We start from the raw sequence: 17,824 nt of genomic DNA on the forward strand, positions 1-17,824 counted from the left end.
CATTATGGCTTCGTAACAAGCGTGCTAGTCTAACTGTGCTTGTTTTATTGAAATTCCATTTGGAAATAAGGCATTTATGATCAGGAAAGATACCTGGGTTATGTCTGAAAAAAAAGTATTCAGAGGATTTTGGAGATATTGATATCTTCCCTGAATTCTGTCTGCTGTACATCAATCTCGCACCAGTGTCTTTAATGGACCTACCCTTCATTTATCTCCTGAGAGTGAGAGGGAAATCAGACCCATTTTATTTCAAAAAGTTTAAATTCTTGAAGTGAAAACTCTCAGTGCTTCAGGAAATTACTGTGCTAAAGGCAGGGTTCTTCATCTCCCCTTGGACCTGCCATAGTGGTGGCAGCCGGATGGCAGGTTCCTTCTGGCAGTCCAACTGGGGCCCTTTACCCAGGGATCCCCTCTCACCATAAGTCCTTACCTCAGCTTTAAAACCAGCTCAGTGGATGTTTGGACAAAGGGAAGTCTTTTTGGACATGAAGTAAGGTATTGGTGAGTGATGCAGAAAGGTGTTAACAGAGGGTTTGAAACGCTCAGGTTTGAATCCCTGCAGTGCTGCTGGCTGCATGTCTGGTGTTGGCCAACTGGTGCCCTTTCAGTGTCTCTTAGCTTGTGTGAGGAGCAGGGGAGATACCACTGAACCATTTGTTGAGACCCATCACTCCTTGAACAGGCAAAGCTGGGTAATAACATGAGCAGGGGATCAGAACAGGAACCAGCGCTCCTGTTTCATGGGAAACACCATATCCAGAACTCGCCTCTGTTCTGAGAAGATAGCAATGATACCTCCAAACTCAAAATTTCCAATTAAATGCATTTGGGCCAATTGGAATGTCTCATTTTGGTTTCAACTCTTAATAGCGCAACTAAAAATAGTTTGTATTTTGCAATGGAAAAGGCAATTTCACATGGCAAGGGAGGCAGCTGAGCCTTGAAATTCACTCCCTTCTTCTCCCCACTTTCCCCTTACTCCCAGCTTAAAAAAGTACCTGTGGGAACAGTTGCTTTTTGGCAAAGGAACACTTTCCTACTGAAGATTTGCTAGTGATGCCTAAGATGGATGTCACAAATATCAGCCCAGACCATAGAACAATCGCTGGAGTTCCTTCTGCAGCCTTTAAAATACCCTATCAGTGCAGCCATTCTGGCAGCTCCTTATATATGTGGTCAGACCCAGCCTGATTGTGTTTAAATGCCCTGCTTTGAGTCCATCTCCCTTTCCCTGTCCGTGATCTTGACAAAACAGTTTAGGCTGGCTCAAGGAGGACTGTCAGCGCTGCAGTTCTGAATGTTCTTATCTGCACAGACCTGCAGGGTTAGTAAAGAAAAAGCATCCAGCATCTTCCTCTCCTCCGGAAATTGAATGTATCATTTCTCACAGACTCCCAGGGGCCACAGCCTCCAAGGCTAAAAACCCACAACTATTACTGAACCTAATTACCACCTGACAGCAAAGTGCTTTTCCGAAGCATCATTCAGTTACCTCATCAAAAGGAATGTTTGTTTGCTTTCTTCATTTTAAATTAAAGAACCACTGACACTGGTAACTGAAGCATTTTAATCTCATCAAATATCCATGTCCATCTCTATAGAGACAGCCACGCCAGCAGGGAAAGATACACATCTATAATCGCGTTGCACAGAGCAGATTTTTCTCGTTCCCTCACCAGAGCCTAATGGGGTGAGGGATCTTTTGTTTGGGCAGTTCTACCTTGCAGTAAAATCCTAAATATGGTGAATATTCAGCCCAAAGCAAACAGATGTTTAAGGGATAGATTTTTAAAGATTCACATTGTTAATTTCCCGATAGCTTTCAAATACTGGCTTTTCCCTATGAGTAGGCAAATGCCTTCTATTTGTATCCTGGGCTTTGTCACCTGACATTTGATCAGAGCCTGTGTATCTACCTATCTATACATGTACATTTTATATATATATATATATATATATATATATATATATAATGAACTGAAATTGTTCTTTGAAGCTCTCATGTTAACTGCAAACCTGCCCAAAGAAAAATCTTGCAAACTGCTGGGAAACAGAAGGGAGATGGCTGTGGCTTTAAATATGCCTTGGCTGAGCAATGGCACTAGGAAAGGATTGGAATATGTAAAATGATACTAGATATCTGTGTAATCAGGACTAATTATATGGCATGGTTGTTAGCTTGAAACAGGACGTGTTGTGCCCACAGTTTATGAAAATATATTAAAACATTACCAGATTCCACATCCTCATTGAAAGAAAGCTGCAGAGTTAATAAATGTGTAAGGGACAACTAATTGGCTGCTTTGTCCCAGCCTACTACAGGCAGAACAATTTCCGTTTGAAGGAATTAGTGCAGCCAAAATGTGCTATAACGATAGCCCTGGAAATAGCAACCACCTGCAGCGCTTCCAGAGCACATCTGACTTGAATGATCTCAAAGAAGGAAATGTTTGCGTTGGTATCACCATGTTTCAGAGAAGGAAATTGAAGCACAGAAAGGGAGAGATGGTCCTCAGGGTCAGAGATGTGGCTGGCACCCAAATTCCTTTCAATATCTTAGGCCATGCAGTCAGGCTGTCTTGACAATAGCCATCCTAGAGTATAGGCAATGTGGGCAGGTTAGTTGGAAATGAATTAGGAACAGCTGGAGCAAGAAGCAAGAACTGATGCATCACTGGTTACAGAACCAAGTTTGAGGCTGGGGCTGGGGTATCCTCTTCTATCCCATACACTTGTGCAGCTTATTTCAAGCGGTAACGAGAAATAGCTGCACCTGCATAAGATGATTGTGTGCCTGTAAGTGAATCCAACTGGTCAGCTGGTTAAATTCCACCTGCCCTTGTCTACAGAAGTCCCTGGGACAAGTGTCCCCTGAAGATGGGTCTTCAGCTCCTTGCTGTGAAACTGTGTCCACCACCCTCCTGGGAGTCAGGCTCTACTGGCTTCCCAACAAGCCCCCACGAAAGGGAAGTTAGGGTTGGAGCCCTCAAGTATTTGCTGAGCCAGCCAGTGTGCGGGCACCATGGGTGCTGTGATTTGTCCGTGAGTGGTTGGTTGCTAGAAATTAATGTTGAAGCCATCATTGCGGTGGTCTATGAAGGGTGAGGGTGAGCGCCTGTCTCTGCACTGAGCAGTCCTGATGCCTCACCAGAGACGGGATGTGTTCACAGTTGCAGACCATAGACATAAAGCTTAGAAGCTTCTGTTCTCTGTGTAACCAAAGGAATCTTTGGGCAAACCTCAAGTCCCCAAGTAGTTCAGATCCCTTTGACCTTTGGACTGTACACTGACTCTGTAGAGAGGCAAAATATGAAAATGAGATGCTTAAAGGGCTTTTTTTTCAGCACTGCCTCAACCTCTTAGTTCATTCTTTACCTCCTCCCTGTCAAGCATGGTTATTCTCCCATGCAGCTCATCCAGTCCTTCCAAGAACCCTTCAGCACCTTTCCCCCAGTCCCCCAGTAGCCCAGCTCAGTGGCCACGCAGGGTTTCCCCACAGCCTGCAAGTGAAGGTCAGGACTTGTTTCAAACAGTAACCCCAATGTGTCCTGCAGTCCTCACCATGGGAAGACCCTGCGATCCCAAACAGGCATCCAGTTCAGAAAGAGAATGTTGTTATCAGCATGCTAAGAAACTATTTTCCTGAAGGTGATGTGTCTGCAGCAAGATAGGAAAGCACTGATGACTCAGCTGGGGAGGGCAGGAAGGTTAGAATGGTTTCCTATGGAAGCTAATGAATTAAAAGCCTTGCTGAAAATGATGGACATTTTCTGGAGTGACAAGCCAACAGGCCTATGAATTTCTGACAGAGGAAAAGAGACCTCTGTGCTGCTGGAGAGGAGAGCACTACCACTTGTGTTTCAGACAGGCTCCGGAAAGTCCATACTGGATACAAAGACGTCTCTCTAAGGTTGGGTTAAGTGGGCACAGATCATGACAGTGCAGCGTAGAAAGGGGTTGTTGGGTGGCAGTGGAGGTTCATGCCCTTCCTCTCCTCTTGTTACTGTCCTTTTTTAAGCTGCTCGGTGACCAGCAAATTCTGCTCCCACTGCACTCACTGAAAAGCATTTGAGTGGGTCCCCCTTTGATGCTGCATGTGGCACAGGGAGCATTTCCTCTTACAGAATCTCTGTCCTGCACTCACCTCTTTCTACTTGTGTCAGAGTAAAGGTTAAGGTTACCTAGGTTGAAAGGGAGAGATGTCCTCTAAAATCACTGGTAAAAGGTGAGAAGTTTGTAAGAGATTAAGAGAAAGCAGAGAACAGCTGTTACAGGGAATGGCTAAGGTAGGAAAACAGAACTTTTGCTGGAAAATTCACACATGCCGGTCACCTTGCACTGCCTTAAGTTCACCCTTTGCCCATATCAGCACTGCTCTGTTCTTTCACTCTGCCCACTTACAGAGCCCTACTCCAGCACAGCATCAGCACAGGAGCTGTTGCCTCTTTAAACCATGGATGTTTTTTCTCCAACAGCCACCAGTTCCATGTTTCTCATTTTCTGGACACGCTGGAGTTCAAATTATGGAAGTGCCGAGTGCTTACAGCTGAGGTTAGGGGCTTTGAATAGGCACGATGTGGGTACCCTCAAAAATCACACCTGGGCCTCACTAGTGGAGCATCTGCAACTCCTGCTTACAAGAGTATTGGGAAAGACATTCCCTCCTCTGTGGGAAGCTCACAGTTGCTGCACTGATTCACATGAGAGAGAAGTCCAGGAGAAGATGAATAATTCTGTCTAAGAGCAGGGATTTGATGGCATGCAGTAAATAATGCCTGGGGCCACACACTGAACAAAAAAGGACAGAACAAAATATTGACTGGCCCTTCATTAATCGCTGTCTGTCCACTGTGCCCTGAATGAAGCAGCAGTCTTGTTGAAGGAAAAGTAGGCTGTGATGAGGTAATTAAAGACCACATCAGAAGGCATATCCGCCAGGAGGCTGAATTAAAATTGCACTGACAGCTTTTGTTCTGGCAATTCCTCCTTTTGCTGCTTGATTTTGCAGCCCTAATGATGATGTATGAGCTCAGAGCTGCATATCCAACAGGCTGGATAGGCTCACGGGACTGCCCCATCATCCTCAGAGGTGATGGGCACCTTCATCGGCATCACGCTGGGTGAAGCTGGGGAATGTCTTCCTGTGTATGGGCACAGTCTGATCAGAGGCACTCCTACCAGGACAACTCAGCCTTTCAAGTTCTGAGACCCACATTGACACTGAAGAGCTGTGTCCTGAGGTTGTGTGGTCTTACAGGCTCGGGCATCTGCTGCTTTCTGGCACGTGCTGCGTCTGAGATGTTCATCCCAGTCTGCTTCTTCCTGTGTTTCAGGAAAACTCTTCTCTACACTTCTAAGCTTTGCCTTCAGGATTTTTGGGGTTTCACCTACATCTGGTAATGCCTTCTCTGACCTGGCCATGACAGACATGAGAGGTGGGAGTGAAGTGAGTTGGAAGTGAAGCTTTACATAGACGGCTTCTCCTCTAGGAGCTCTGTTACTGCCATCCCAAACCTAAATCACTGCCTTATCATTCCCCACTACCGCCACCATTTTCAGTGGTGAAAAGGGGAGCAGAGTCCAATAAACAGAAAAGATGTACTAGAACAAATCTGAACTCAGAGATCTGGAATACTCCACAGCTTTGAGGGCACGGTAGCATTGCAACGCTGTGAAAGTGAGAGAAAGGAAAATCAGGCACCTTTTTTTCTCATGACTTCTCTCACATGGAAAGCGATGCTGCTGACCATCTTTGAGCCAGTCATTCCTTCGGCATAAAGGTATAAGCCTGTTTTACTATAGCAAAATTAAGCCCAATTTGCAAACTGGTTTGAATGCAACGTCTGTGTGTGCCAAACAAACTACATGTTTTCCAACCATGTGGGCAAGGAGGCTGCTCAGAGTTCAACTGTGCCATTTCAGGCACACCGAGAGGCTGCCCCTGCCACTAACAGCAAATTCAGTGTCTCCATATGTACTAAGTTTGGGGTTTTGTTACTGCAAAATAAAACTCACTTGGGTCTTCAAGGAGAAGTTCCTCAGAGCAATCCTGAAGACATTTGTGGGTCTGGCCATTCACCTTGCCCACAGAGGATACACACAGGCCCTTCACCTCCCCAGCTACTTGTAACAGCAGCAGCTAACCCTACTATGCCCTTGAGGGGGTGAAGGGACTCCCAGAAAGTCCCAAGGCACCAAACCAGTGCCCCTATCATAAATGCTACTGTCAGTGCCTTTGAATTGTGCAGACACAGCAAAGTAAATGGTCTATTCCCCTTCCTCTAGTGCTGCTCCAGAGAAAGGTCAGCAAAACCACTTACAATTTGTAGAGAAAGGAGGAAATGAAATCTTGGCTCCCTTGGAGGGAGGATTTCAGCGTATTGCAGGCATTTCACCAGGACCTGGTGCATGGGGTGCCCTACAGCCGTGCTGCTTTTGGATGGACAAGTGGGACCAGACTGCATTTAAAAGTCTTCCTTATGTTACTGGTAGGCCTGCACGGGTGCGCATCCTACCAGCCAGCACAGAAACACCACCTCACAGCCAGAGGTCCCTGCGTGTTCAATCAGTGCAACGCTCACATGAGTATCTAAACATCCCTCTGCATTATCCTCCCATGTTGGCCAGTGCTCTTTAAAAGGAAAATTAACACACACACACACACAAAACTGCTGAGGAGTCAAACAACCTCAATCCGATTTCCGGGGCTGTAAATTGCATTAGTAATGGGAGCACTACTATGGCTTAAAGGAAAATTACATGTTTTGCCTCAAAAATTAATTTCTGGGGCTTTTTTCCCCCTTCTCTATTGGTAATTATGATCTGTCAGCTCACTCCCACACACGTCTGCATGTTTTACGCAACTCTCCATACTCGTAGCTGTCGTTAAGGGAAACCTCTCAGGTTTTAAATGGTGACACATTTGCGTGGGTTCAGTGAAAAGGATCCATTTACAGTTTAGGGAGGTTTGCAGGGTTTGGCCAGCTCTCAGCAGAGGGTTCACCAAAATACTGCATTACAACAATTACCCTGTCAAACACTTGGGAACCAGGGTGCCGGCTGGAAGGATTTTACCCTGGATTTCAGCATGCGCGCACACTAAAGCACATGCAAACAGACAAATACACCTCTGGCTTGGTCCTGTTTTCAGGGAGTCCCTGAACAGAAGGTGTGTAAAAATACTTCAGGACCAACCAGGGAGCCAGTGTGTCTGATGGGTGGCCCAGCAGGAGGAAATAATCTGCATTACTGTATGAAGTAGGCTTGGTCCATGTTAACAATCCCTTTCAAAACGAAGGTGCTGTCAGCTGATTTGATTTAATTTAATTTACTCCACCTTAATTTACTTTTGGAAATGAGCTAAATGACTAAATTGAATTATGACTACTTTAACTCTGAAGGAGCATATCCACATAGGAGCTTACTGTGGTTTTGCTAATCAGCTTTACATTTACACCCTAAATGTATTTGGATTAGCTCTCACAGGCATCCTCCACAGATATGCCTGGAGATAGCCACCTGCTTTCCATTTCCTTCCTTGGGCTCCTTGCTCTGAGGAAGCCAGAGCTCAGTAAGCAGATTTACAACATCTGTGTCATTTTATGCCTCAGCCCTGACTGGACTTTCCCTCTATTTCTAAAGAGCAGGACAGAGCATTCTGAAAGCAGAGGTAGTTGTTATGTGTGGTGGTGGGCTGACATGGGTAATGTCTGATGTACAGAGCATGCTAATCCCAGTATCATATTGCTAACTTGACCAAGCCCAAGAGACTGTCATTTTCTGCTACGTCTCATCAGGTAAGGGTAACCCATTATTCTCCTGCTGCTCCTTAGGAAATAGGAGGATAGGAGAAAAGAGAAAACGTATTCCCATCCTCTCTGCAGCTTCCTGCTCCAGGGTCAGTAAAGATATATAACAATGGCTGGGCCTAAGCCACAAACGTTGTAATTGTGGCTCCTTCTGTTATGTGATAACATAGTTCCAGTTACAAGCTAATTATTCCAGCCTCCATACATTGTCTCCTTGATGGAGCAGATATGCCTTGAGGCTGTGAGCTGGGGAAGGAGGCCAGGGTACCAAGGGATGGATGACAAGCAGCATGTCTCTCCTTCTGTGGCAGAGGGAGGGACATCAGCAAACTCTTCTGATGAGTAGGCTCTTTTATGATGCCTTCTCTATAAGCAGCATTGATCAACCCCTGCATCCAGAAAGGCAGTGCCACCTGATGAGATTTCCAGATAGTGCTGGGATTCTCTATGCACCACATCAATGGGCTTTGTATCGCCCAGAAATCATAATCTGATGTAGTGGCTGGGTGGTGATGTGGCAAGCGTGCTCTGCTTTCTGGAAACAAGCACTGGTGACCACTTGGAAAGAAAAGAACAATCAAGGCTGTGGTAATGGCTGAGGATTTCTGACTTCTGCTCTAACATTTCAGATTTGTTTTTATTGCTTCTAATTGGCCTTGCTTTGGAGCACGCACATTATCTAACTGCCAGGGCACTGGCTGTCATTAACTGCTGGGCCGCTTGATTTGTGTCTTTTACGACTGAAACTTGTCAGACATCCCCGGAAAATACTGTGGTCCCCTTGCAGTGTCAAATACGGGCCTGGCTAATTGTGCGTCCCTGAGAGTGAAGCATTTGAAGTAATCACGCAGTGATTGTTTAGCTGCGATGGACGCAATGGAAACGTGTCTCATCTGTATGGAGGGGAAGCTGTAAGAATTAGATCAGCAGCTACATTACAGCAGGCAGACTTCTTGGTTTCAGGGATCAGGGGTTAGCCATTTTCCAGCCTTGATGGTTCATTTTTGATCCCACTCACGTGGCTTGGATAATTTTGTTTTCTCTTCCCTTTGCAATTTAAACACAAATTCTCTTCTACTCTGGCCTTCTAATACACCAGCTGCAAAGCCGCTAATCCAAATCTACTGCTCCCCACCTCGACTTGCTTCGCTGGATGGAACAAAAGCCTATATGAAAAAGCTCAAAATGCCCCAATGTGGCACAAAATGCCACAAACATGCCTATGGTATTTATAGACCGGTCAGCCTTACCTCCATCCCTGGAAAGGTGATGGAACAACTTATTCTTGACTCCATCACTAGGCATATCAAGGATGAGGGGGTCATTAAGAACAGCCAACATGGTTTTATGAGGGGGAAGTCATGTATGACCAACCTTATAGCCTTCTATGAGGAAGTGACTAGGTGGAGGGATGATGGTAGAGCGGTAGATGTAGTTTTTCTTGATTTCAGTAAGGCATTTGATACTGTCTCCCACAGCATCCTCATAGATAAGCTAAGGAAGTGTGGGCTTGACGATCAAGTAGTGAGGTGGATCGAGAACTGGTTGAAAGGAAGAAGGCAGAGAGTTGTGGTCAATGGCGCAGAATCTAGCTGGAGGTCTGTGACTAGTGGAGTTCCTCAGGGGTCGGTGCTGGGACCGGTGCTGTTTAATATTTTCATCAATGACCTGGATGAGGGAACTGAGTGCACCCTCAGCAAGTTTGCTGATGACACAAAACTGGGAGGAGTGGCTGACACACCAGAGGACTGTGCTGCCATTCAGCGAGACCTGGACAGGCTGGAGAGTTGGGCGGGGAGAAACTTGATGAAATTTAACAAGGGCAAGTGTAGAGTCTTGCATCTGGGGAAGAACAACCCCATGTACCAGTACAGGTTGGGGGTTGACCTGCTGGAAAGTAGTGAAGGGGAAAGGGACCTGGGGGTCCTGGTGGATAGGAGGATGACCATGAGCCAGCAATGTGCTCTTGTGGCCAAGAAGGCAAATGGCATCTTAGGGTGCATTAGAAAGGGAGTGGTTAGTAGGTCAAGAGAGGTTCTCCTCCCCCTCTACTCAGCCTTGGTGAGGCCGCATCTGGAATATTGTGTCCAGTTCTGGGCCCCTCAATTCAAGAAGGACAGGGAATTGCTTGAAGGAGTCCAGCGCAGAGCCACAAAGATGATTAAGGGAGTGGAACATCTCCCTTATGAGGAGAGGCTGAGGGAGCTGGGTCTCTTTGGCTTGGAGAGGAGGAGACTGAGGGGTGACCTCATCAATGTTTACAAATATGTGAAGGGTAGGTGTCAGGATGATGGAGCTAGGCTTTTTTCAGTGATATCCAGTGATAGGACAAGGGGCAATGGGTGTAAACTGGAGCATAGGAAGTTCCACGTTAACATCAGGAAGAACTTCTTTACTGTAAGAGTGACAGAGCACTGGAACAGGTTGCCCAGGGGGGTTGTGGAGTCTCCTACACTGGAGATATTCAAGGCCCGCCTGGACAAGTTCCTGTGTGATGTACTGTAGGTTACCCTGCTCTTGCAGGGGGGTTGGACTAGATGATCTTTTTAGGTCCCTTCCAACCCTTGGGATTCTGTGATTCTGTGATTCTATGGTGGTGGCTCTGTAAAGCTCATCACATCTAAAACATCAGCCTGGTTTCTAAGCCTGCTGATTCATTTTAATACCTTTAAGGTTTCCTAACAATTAGAAATCCAGATACAGTGTTTTGAATGTGAACATGTAAACTATGTTTGAAGTAGACGTATATAGGGCTTGTCTTCTAACAGATGAGCTGAGAGTGCTATGGGAAGCAATAGGAATATCCCTGTTTTGCAGAACGTAGAAAAGAGCATCACTGGGAACACCAGGATGTTCAACCTCACTGTGAATTATGCATCTGCTGTATTTAGATAGAAGCAATCTTGCTGTTGAAATCAGAGGTTGGCACTTTCTTTTCCCCCATGGGGTTCTGCAACTTGAAAATTGTGTTGAGATCAAGCATGTGGGTTTTTTTAGCTGTAAAGGTGAATGTATTCAGATTATTCAAGAGGTGATTTTTTGGATGTACAATTAGTTGACTGAGTGATGTGGTATAAATTTGGTATTGTAATTGCTATGCCTCTGAGATTTCAATTTGCAAACCAGTTTGAATGGCTGCAAGATTAACTGTTGTATGTACGATGAGTACACAGCAGCGCTGTGATTTGATCGTGACTGTCAATTGGCTCTATGTCCAAAAAAATCGCTCTGTCACAAGTACCTGATGTAAACAGTGGTCATGATGCTTCAGTTCAGTGGATGCCTGAATGGCTGTTAAAAATGGCCAGTGTCTAAAAATCCCATCTGTAAGTGTTGTTGGTTAGGATTTCCTTTTTCTGTGTTACCCAACATCAGGAAAAGGTAAGGTTTAAAACCCACTTTTACCCTCTTTGTGTGTTTCATGTTTCCTTCACTTGCGGAGACGAGAATATGAGTGACATGCAGCAGTGCTGTTCTAGTGGCCTGGACGAGTGCACACAGAGAAATGAGTGCCTACATGGAAGAGCCAAGCCCTGCCTGCCTGTCCAGCACCGGGAGCAGGCAGGCAGGCTGTCAGCAGTGACATGGCAGTGCTGATGCTGCCCCAGGGCAAGGGATGGTTTGACTAGCTGGTTTGCCTATGCTTTGCATGATTGTTTGGTCCACAGCTGCTGCTGTGTTTGGGTCTGCAGCATTGTCTAGGAACATGTCAATGTAATTACCCACAGAACCAGAGAAATGGCTTGTTCTCACTTCAGTGTGCCTTTCAGGTCTCCCTCCCAGGGTCCTAATTTACTTATTTTTGTCTCAGAGTTTCTCTTATCAAAATACCACTGTGCCTTAGGTTGGTGATTGAACTGTGGAGATGCAGTAGATGCTGAACTGGTTGGCAGCTGTGACAGCAGTGCGAGGGGAGGGCTGGCGGAGGTAAAGCCCTCTAAACCCTGCGCCCCATCAGCCCCTATGTTATTTCAATTCATTTAAAACGTATTTTAAAACCTTCTTCCACAGATAAAGGCAGAAGCACTGGCAAACACACACCTGTGTGGTGGGGAAGGCAGGCTCCTCTGTGCTGCTATGGCAGGCAGGTTTAGAGACGCCCAGTTCCTCAGGGGTGAGTCAGGGCGGAGGGATTAAGAAACCTGGGTTAGGTTTCTTATGTCATAGAATCATAGACTGGTCTGGGTTGGAAGGGACCTTAAAGCTTGTCTAGCTCCAACCCAGACCAAACAGATAATAAGAGCAGACTGAGTGCTTAAAGGGTAGATCAGGCACCATATAACAGAATTAACCAATAATAAAGGATAGAGATTTACTTTTCCTTAAAGCAGCAAGCATTCACTGTGCACACCATAAACACACACCCAGCAGCATTTTGGGAAACAAGAAGTGAGAGTATCAGGAACCAAAGCATTCCAGAGTGGGTCTGTTCTCCCATGCAAGGCTGTGGGAGGCCCAGGAGCTGTTTCTGAGGTGTGGAGTTGTGAGGAGCTCAGTTCTTAGCCCATGAACTGCTGGGGCATCACTACAAAAGCACTTTGTGTTTAGTGTAACTCTGCTCCTTTGAAGGTCAGTAGTTAAACTCCCACTGCTGTGCTAGGACTGTAGCCCAAAAGGTGCACTGGAAACGCCACACTCCAAACTACAGGGACAACCGAAGTTTTGCATGATTCTTTAATAACTGGAATTAATGATCACAGTGAAATAACACTGTCGCATCAGGCTCTTTGAAGGCACTGATCTGGATGCTGGAAGCACTGGCATCATGTTAGGTTGCTGGGTGTTCCCCAGCCATGCAGTAGGAGCCTGTCACTGAAGGGTTGGGGTCCAGCTGTTGACAGACCTGTGGACCCAGCTGCCCTGTGAATGCTGTATGCCCCAGAAGGAAATATTCACAGTGACACGAGGGCTGTTAATGAGCAGAAATGTGAAACATTTCAGGCGTGTGAGAGGTGCAGTGAAGAACGAACAGTGGAAAAGTGCGTTTGCCCAAAGGGAGAGCTAAGAGCTATCGCAAAGCCTCCTGGAGGGACTAACCCTGCTCTGGCCAGAGGAGAATGGGACCAGCTGGTTTTTTACCACCTCTAATTTGTCTCCAGCTGCCAAAGCCTTCTTTACAGATGCACTTCACTGTGAGACTTTACACACGGCTTCTCCTCAGAGCACACCCCACATGCAGCTTACCCGCTGCTCTAACACCGCAGTGGTTCACAGTACCTGTCCTTTCTCTCTCTTCCTTTGGCAGGAAGGAAAAACTGCCACTTTTTAAAGGCACTACCCAGCGGGGCCAAGGGAACAGCCATGCTGGAGGCAAGCCAGAGAAGAGGAGTCAGGCACATCTGAAGGACCAGCCTCTCTCCAGGAGATGAATGAGAAGAGGAGGGCTGGTCTGTGGGGCAAGGTGGAGGAGCACATTGCAGTATGGAACTGATGGTGTTTCTCTTTTTTGTTCCTCCCAGACAACTATTTCTAAGGTAACAGTCCAAGGAAGAAAGAGGGAGAGGGAAATCAGTGAAATTTTACTGTTGATTCTTTTGTATTTATAGATGGTAAATCAATTTCTTTTTTCTATTTTTCTTCTTTCCTTCATCTCTGGGGGGGGAAAAAAAGAGTGACCCTATAGATTTACAGGAATCATTTGCAGTGGCTGGAAAGCTATTTGTTAAGATGAGAAAGCCTCCTCTTCTTCCACCAGCTCTCTCTTTAAAGGGGTAATCCATACAATGAGCTAACAAGGGAGTCCTGGCTCCCCTGCTGCACCATGTGATGTCTCCCCTTTTAGTGTCAGCCTCAGAAGCTCTTATGCCAATTGCATGTGCTAGCCCTGTTAGCTTGCATTAAGAGAGCCTGATAAATAGCTTCTGGGAGTCAGGCAGGCACTCCTCGGTGTGCCGTTCATCATCTGCTGCATGGTTAGGTTTTTTGCTCTTCTATCAGATCATTTGAGGAAAAGGGTCATATGAGAGATGTTACTGTCAGGCTGCAGGCATGAAACTCGCTGCAAGACCTGTCTAACAGGCAGGAACCACTGCCCTCCAGCAAAAAACTGGCTGGGGTCTAGAAAGATGGGACTTCACAACAGATGTACTGCTGAGGCAGTGTGAGCTAGGGTTAGTGCTGAAAGGGGTGAACAAATAGTATTGTGCTCATACTGTAAAAATCCCCCAGAAAACCTTACCACCTTCCTCTTACATGTGAAATGTCCACAAAAAGCCATTGTCACTAGGCAGTCTTGTCTCCTGTGGTGTGTGATTAGATGAAACATCTGCCAGTGATGTGGAATAGAAGCAGGAGGACAGTGGTTCTCAAACTGGAGAATGGAAGAGGGTGATTCTAAGGGGAGTCTGAGTGCCTCCGACGGGATGGGAAGGGACAGTGCACTTAGAAGAGCTCCTTGGCAACCCATCAGAAGCCTTGGGAAGCTTCAGCATCTTCTGGAGCTGGGCTGCAGCGATGGCTTGGAGAAGGTGCCAAGACCTCGTGAGTATGAACCAGACTGAAGGTGAAGAAAGCAGTATGAAACAAGGCAGAATGTGCTCCTCCTCGTGCTGTGTGGCCCTGAAGAAGCAGTATCACCAGACACTGTTCGCTAGTAAAAGAGCTGGGTTGGTTGCTCTTCTCTTTCCCAGGACCCAACTGCTATGCGAGTCAGACTCAGCTGGCTCCTTGCAGTGGCCTGTGAGAAGAATGCATCCTGGAGATGTATGAGAAAACCCGAGAACTATAGGCTAAAACAGACTATCTGGGCAAGCTAAATTTACTGCCCCTTTGAAAGTACCCCCTGGTTCTTCAGCAATGGAGACCTGACTGCAAAGCCTGAGCATGCCCAACACTGAACCAAGGTATGACCCTAGGAAGAACTGAAAGTGCTTGGGTTGCATTCACGCAGCCAGAGAGCTAGTAGGCCCTCATATGGGCTCATCTGTCTTTGAATACAGTCCCATATCTATTGGTAGAAGTTCTGTGTAAGGTCCTTAAGGTCCTTTCCATTCCATTAACATGAAGCAAGCAGGGCCAAGGCTGAAGTCTGTGATGTGTCTCAGGACCTCACATGCACTTCTGGAGCCCCATCATAACAGACCTGGGAGCTGCTGGCATGTTTTCCATCCAGTTTGCATTACTGCAGGACAGAAAGAGTGAGAAGGTACAAGTCAGGCCAAAAATCTGGCTTTCCATGCCTCTGAAAAAGGACAGGCTACTCAGGGTCTGACAAAACTTGATGTGTCTGTGCATTAGCCAACCGTTAGCTGGACTTTAATTAGTTTCTCTCTGGTAAGGGTAACTTGGTTGAAAACAAGAGATATCCCACTGGAAGGAGAATGATCTAGAACACCAAGCACACCTCTTATCATCAGTATTTCAAGGTAAGGGGGTTAAACTGTGCATGTTTTTAGGGAGAATAAAATGCCTTCATATGATGAACTCCAAGGCATCCAAAAGGCACAGTGCTGGCTCTGCCTCCAAAAGCAGAGTAATGAATAGCAGTGACAGCGTGATAATTAAAATGACCTCTTGGAGATATGGATTAGAAGGTACGCAGAGGGGGGATAAGTTCTCCTTTGAATTAATCTAGTGCTAATTTATTACTATCATTGGGTTTTAGGGGAAGACTTTCAAAGTTGGTTTACTGGGGTGATAATGTTCTGTCTGCACATTCATTGGAAAAACACTTGCAGAATTCCTCATTATCTCTTTTTGAATGATTCTATATGTACATATAAATATAATGACAGTTTCAGGTGTTTGCTTAGCTGCTAAAGAGTCTGCTCTAGAAATCTGAATAAAGTGATAAAAGCAGCAGTGGAATGAGTGTGCTGTTTCATTTTCATTCCTTCCTCCTCACAGGCACCCAGAGTTACGTCAACACCAAGACTTGGGCAAGTGTATTCTGGGAAGCCTTTGTCCTGCCCTGCTCTTGGCTGTAAGAGGCTTCTGCTATCTGACTTGTGAAAGTTGGCCTCTTAAGTTTAGGTTTAATAACTGGATCTTCTTTGGATCTCATTGTCCTCACTTCTTACCTGTTTCCTGACACCCGTGTCTGCCCACAGCCTGCAACTTCACGGTCTTCAAGGTGGATCGAGAACTGGTTGAAAGGAAGAAGGCAGAGAGTTGTGGTCAATGGCGCAGAATCTAGCTGGAGGTCTGTGACTAGTGGAGTTCCTCAGGGGTCGGTGCTGGGACCGGTGCTGTTTAATATTTTCATCAATGAACTGGATGAGGGAACTGAGTGCACCCTCAGCAAGTTTGCTGATGACACAAAACTGGGAGGAGTGGCTGACACACCAGAGGACTGTGCTGCCATTCAGCGAGACCTGGACAGGCTGGAGAGTTGGGCGGGGAGAAACTTGATGAAATTTAACAAGGGCAAGTGTAGAGTCTTGCATCTGGGGAAGAACAACCCCATGTACCAGTACAGGTTGGGGGTTGACCTGCTGGAAAGTAGTGAAGGGGAAAGGGACCTGGGGGTCCTGGTGGATAGGAGGATGACCATGAGCCAGCAATGTGCTCTTGTGGCCAAGAAGGCAAATGGCATCTTAGGGTGCATTAGAAAGGGAGTGGTTAGTAGGTCAAGAGAGGTTCTCCTCCCCCTCTACTCAGCCTTGGTGAGGCCGCATCTGGAATATTGCGTCCAGTTCTGGGCCCCTCTGTTCAAGAAGGACAGGGAATTGCTTGAAGGAGTCCAGCGCAGAGCCACAAAGATGATTAAGGGAGTGGAACATCTCCCTTATGAGGAGAGGCTGAGGGAGCTGGGTCTCTTTAGCTTGCAAAAGAGGAGACTGAGGGGTGACCTCATCAATGTTTACAAATATGTAAAGGGTAGGTGTCAGGATGATGGAGCTAGGCTTTTTTCAGTGATATCCAGTGATAGGACAAGGGGCAATGGGTGTAAACTGGAGCATAGGAAGTTCCACGTTAACATCAGGAAGAACTTCTTTACTGTAAGAGTGACAGAGCACTGGAACAGGTTGCCCAGGGGGGTTGTGGAGTCTCCTACACTGGAGATATTCAAGGCCCGCCTGGACAAGTTCCTGTGTGATGTACTGTAGGTTACCCTGCTCTTGCAGGGGGGTTGGACTAGATGATCTTTTTAGGTCCCTTCCAACCCTTGGGATTCTGTGATTCTGTGATTCTGTGTCTTAGTATAGACCTAATGTGGATTGCTCATCTCTGCCAGAGATGCTTCCTTTCTGCTGAGGTATCCCAAGCCTTTAGCTGGATAGAAAGGACAGATTGGACTCCGCTACCCATATGGGAAATGATGACATCCCATTTGTCAGCTCCCATGCTGGTAACCTTCTTCCCATCCTCTCCACCTGCCCAGCAATACCACAACATCCAAACATAAGCTTATCTGCCAAGAGCATCTGCCTTGCTCCTCAGTCAGGCAGCATGCCCATTCTGCATCCCACCCTCCCCATGTTTGTTCCAGCATTGCACATTCAAACTCTTTGCTCTTGCCTCTCCTTTCACTCCTGTCTCAGTTTATTTCTGGCACCTTCTGTTCCACCCACAACTGCCCTTACCCGCTTTTCCACCTTGGGATCCTGATCACATCTCTCCTGAACCCTATAGGCAGAGTTGACTCTAGCGGTTTCTTCAGAGACCCACCTCTGCTTTTGGGGTCCACCAATAAACCATGTCTCTCAAAAGCTATCCCTGACCAGCTGGGGATGGGAGCCTGAGCCCTTCACCATGGGTCTTTGCTAACATCACATAAGCGTGATGAGGGCTTACGCTTTGGTGTGGCAGTGTGCATGATGTGCACACGCTTTTGCACAAGTTCTTGGGGAGACCACCATGCCAGCTGAAATATAAGACCTTTTTCTGCCAGTCTCCAGTTCACTTTCCTCCCACATGAGTGCTAAAGAAGTTCTCCTCCACCTGAGCAGCCAGATCCTGCTTCACATGAGCCTCGAACCTCTGAAGGCCATGAGCCTCTTCTTTTGGAGAATATGACCTGTGTCTTGGGTGTAAGTAATGCACACTGTACGCCCCACAGTAATTCTCTACCA

General features: G+C 46.6%; 1 protein-coding gene across 2 annotated transcripts in view; it reads left to right on the top strand.

Annotated features, from left to right (window-relative positions):
* The window catches only part of BEND5 (BEN domain containing 5), a 977,708-nt gene extending 962,097 nt beyond the window's left edge, over positions 1-15,611 (top strand). Inside the window, exon 13 of one of the 2 annotated variants that reach the window (XM_065673381.1) lies at positions 13,057-15,611. In XM_065673381.1, the coding sequence (XP_065529453.1) occupies positions 13,057-13,180 (124 nt within the window). In that variant the 3' untranslated portion in view covers positions 13,181-15,611. Of the gene's footprint in view, positions 1-4,478; positions 4,579-13,056 lie in introns of those variants that run through there. The other variant, XM_065673382.1, reaches the window with a different exon arrangement.
* The last annotated feature ends 2,213 nt before the right edge of the window (positions 15,612-17,824 follow it).

This window comes from Lathamus discolor, chromosome 3 (genome assembly GCF_037157495.1).
Source record: "Lathamus discolor isolate bLatDis1 chromosome 3, bLatDis1.hap1, whole genome shotgun sequence".
Classification (NCBI taxonomy): Eukaryota; Metazoa; Chordata; class Aves; order Psittaciformes; family Psittacidae; genus Lathamus; species Lathamus discolor.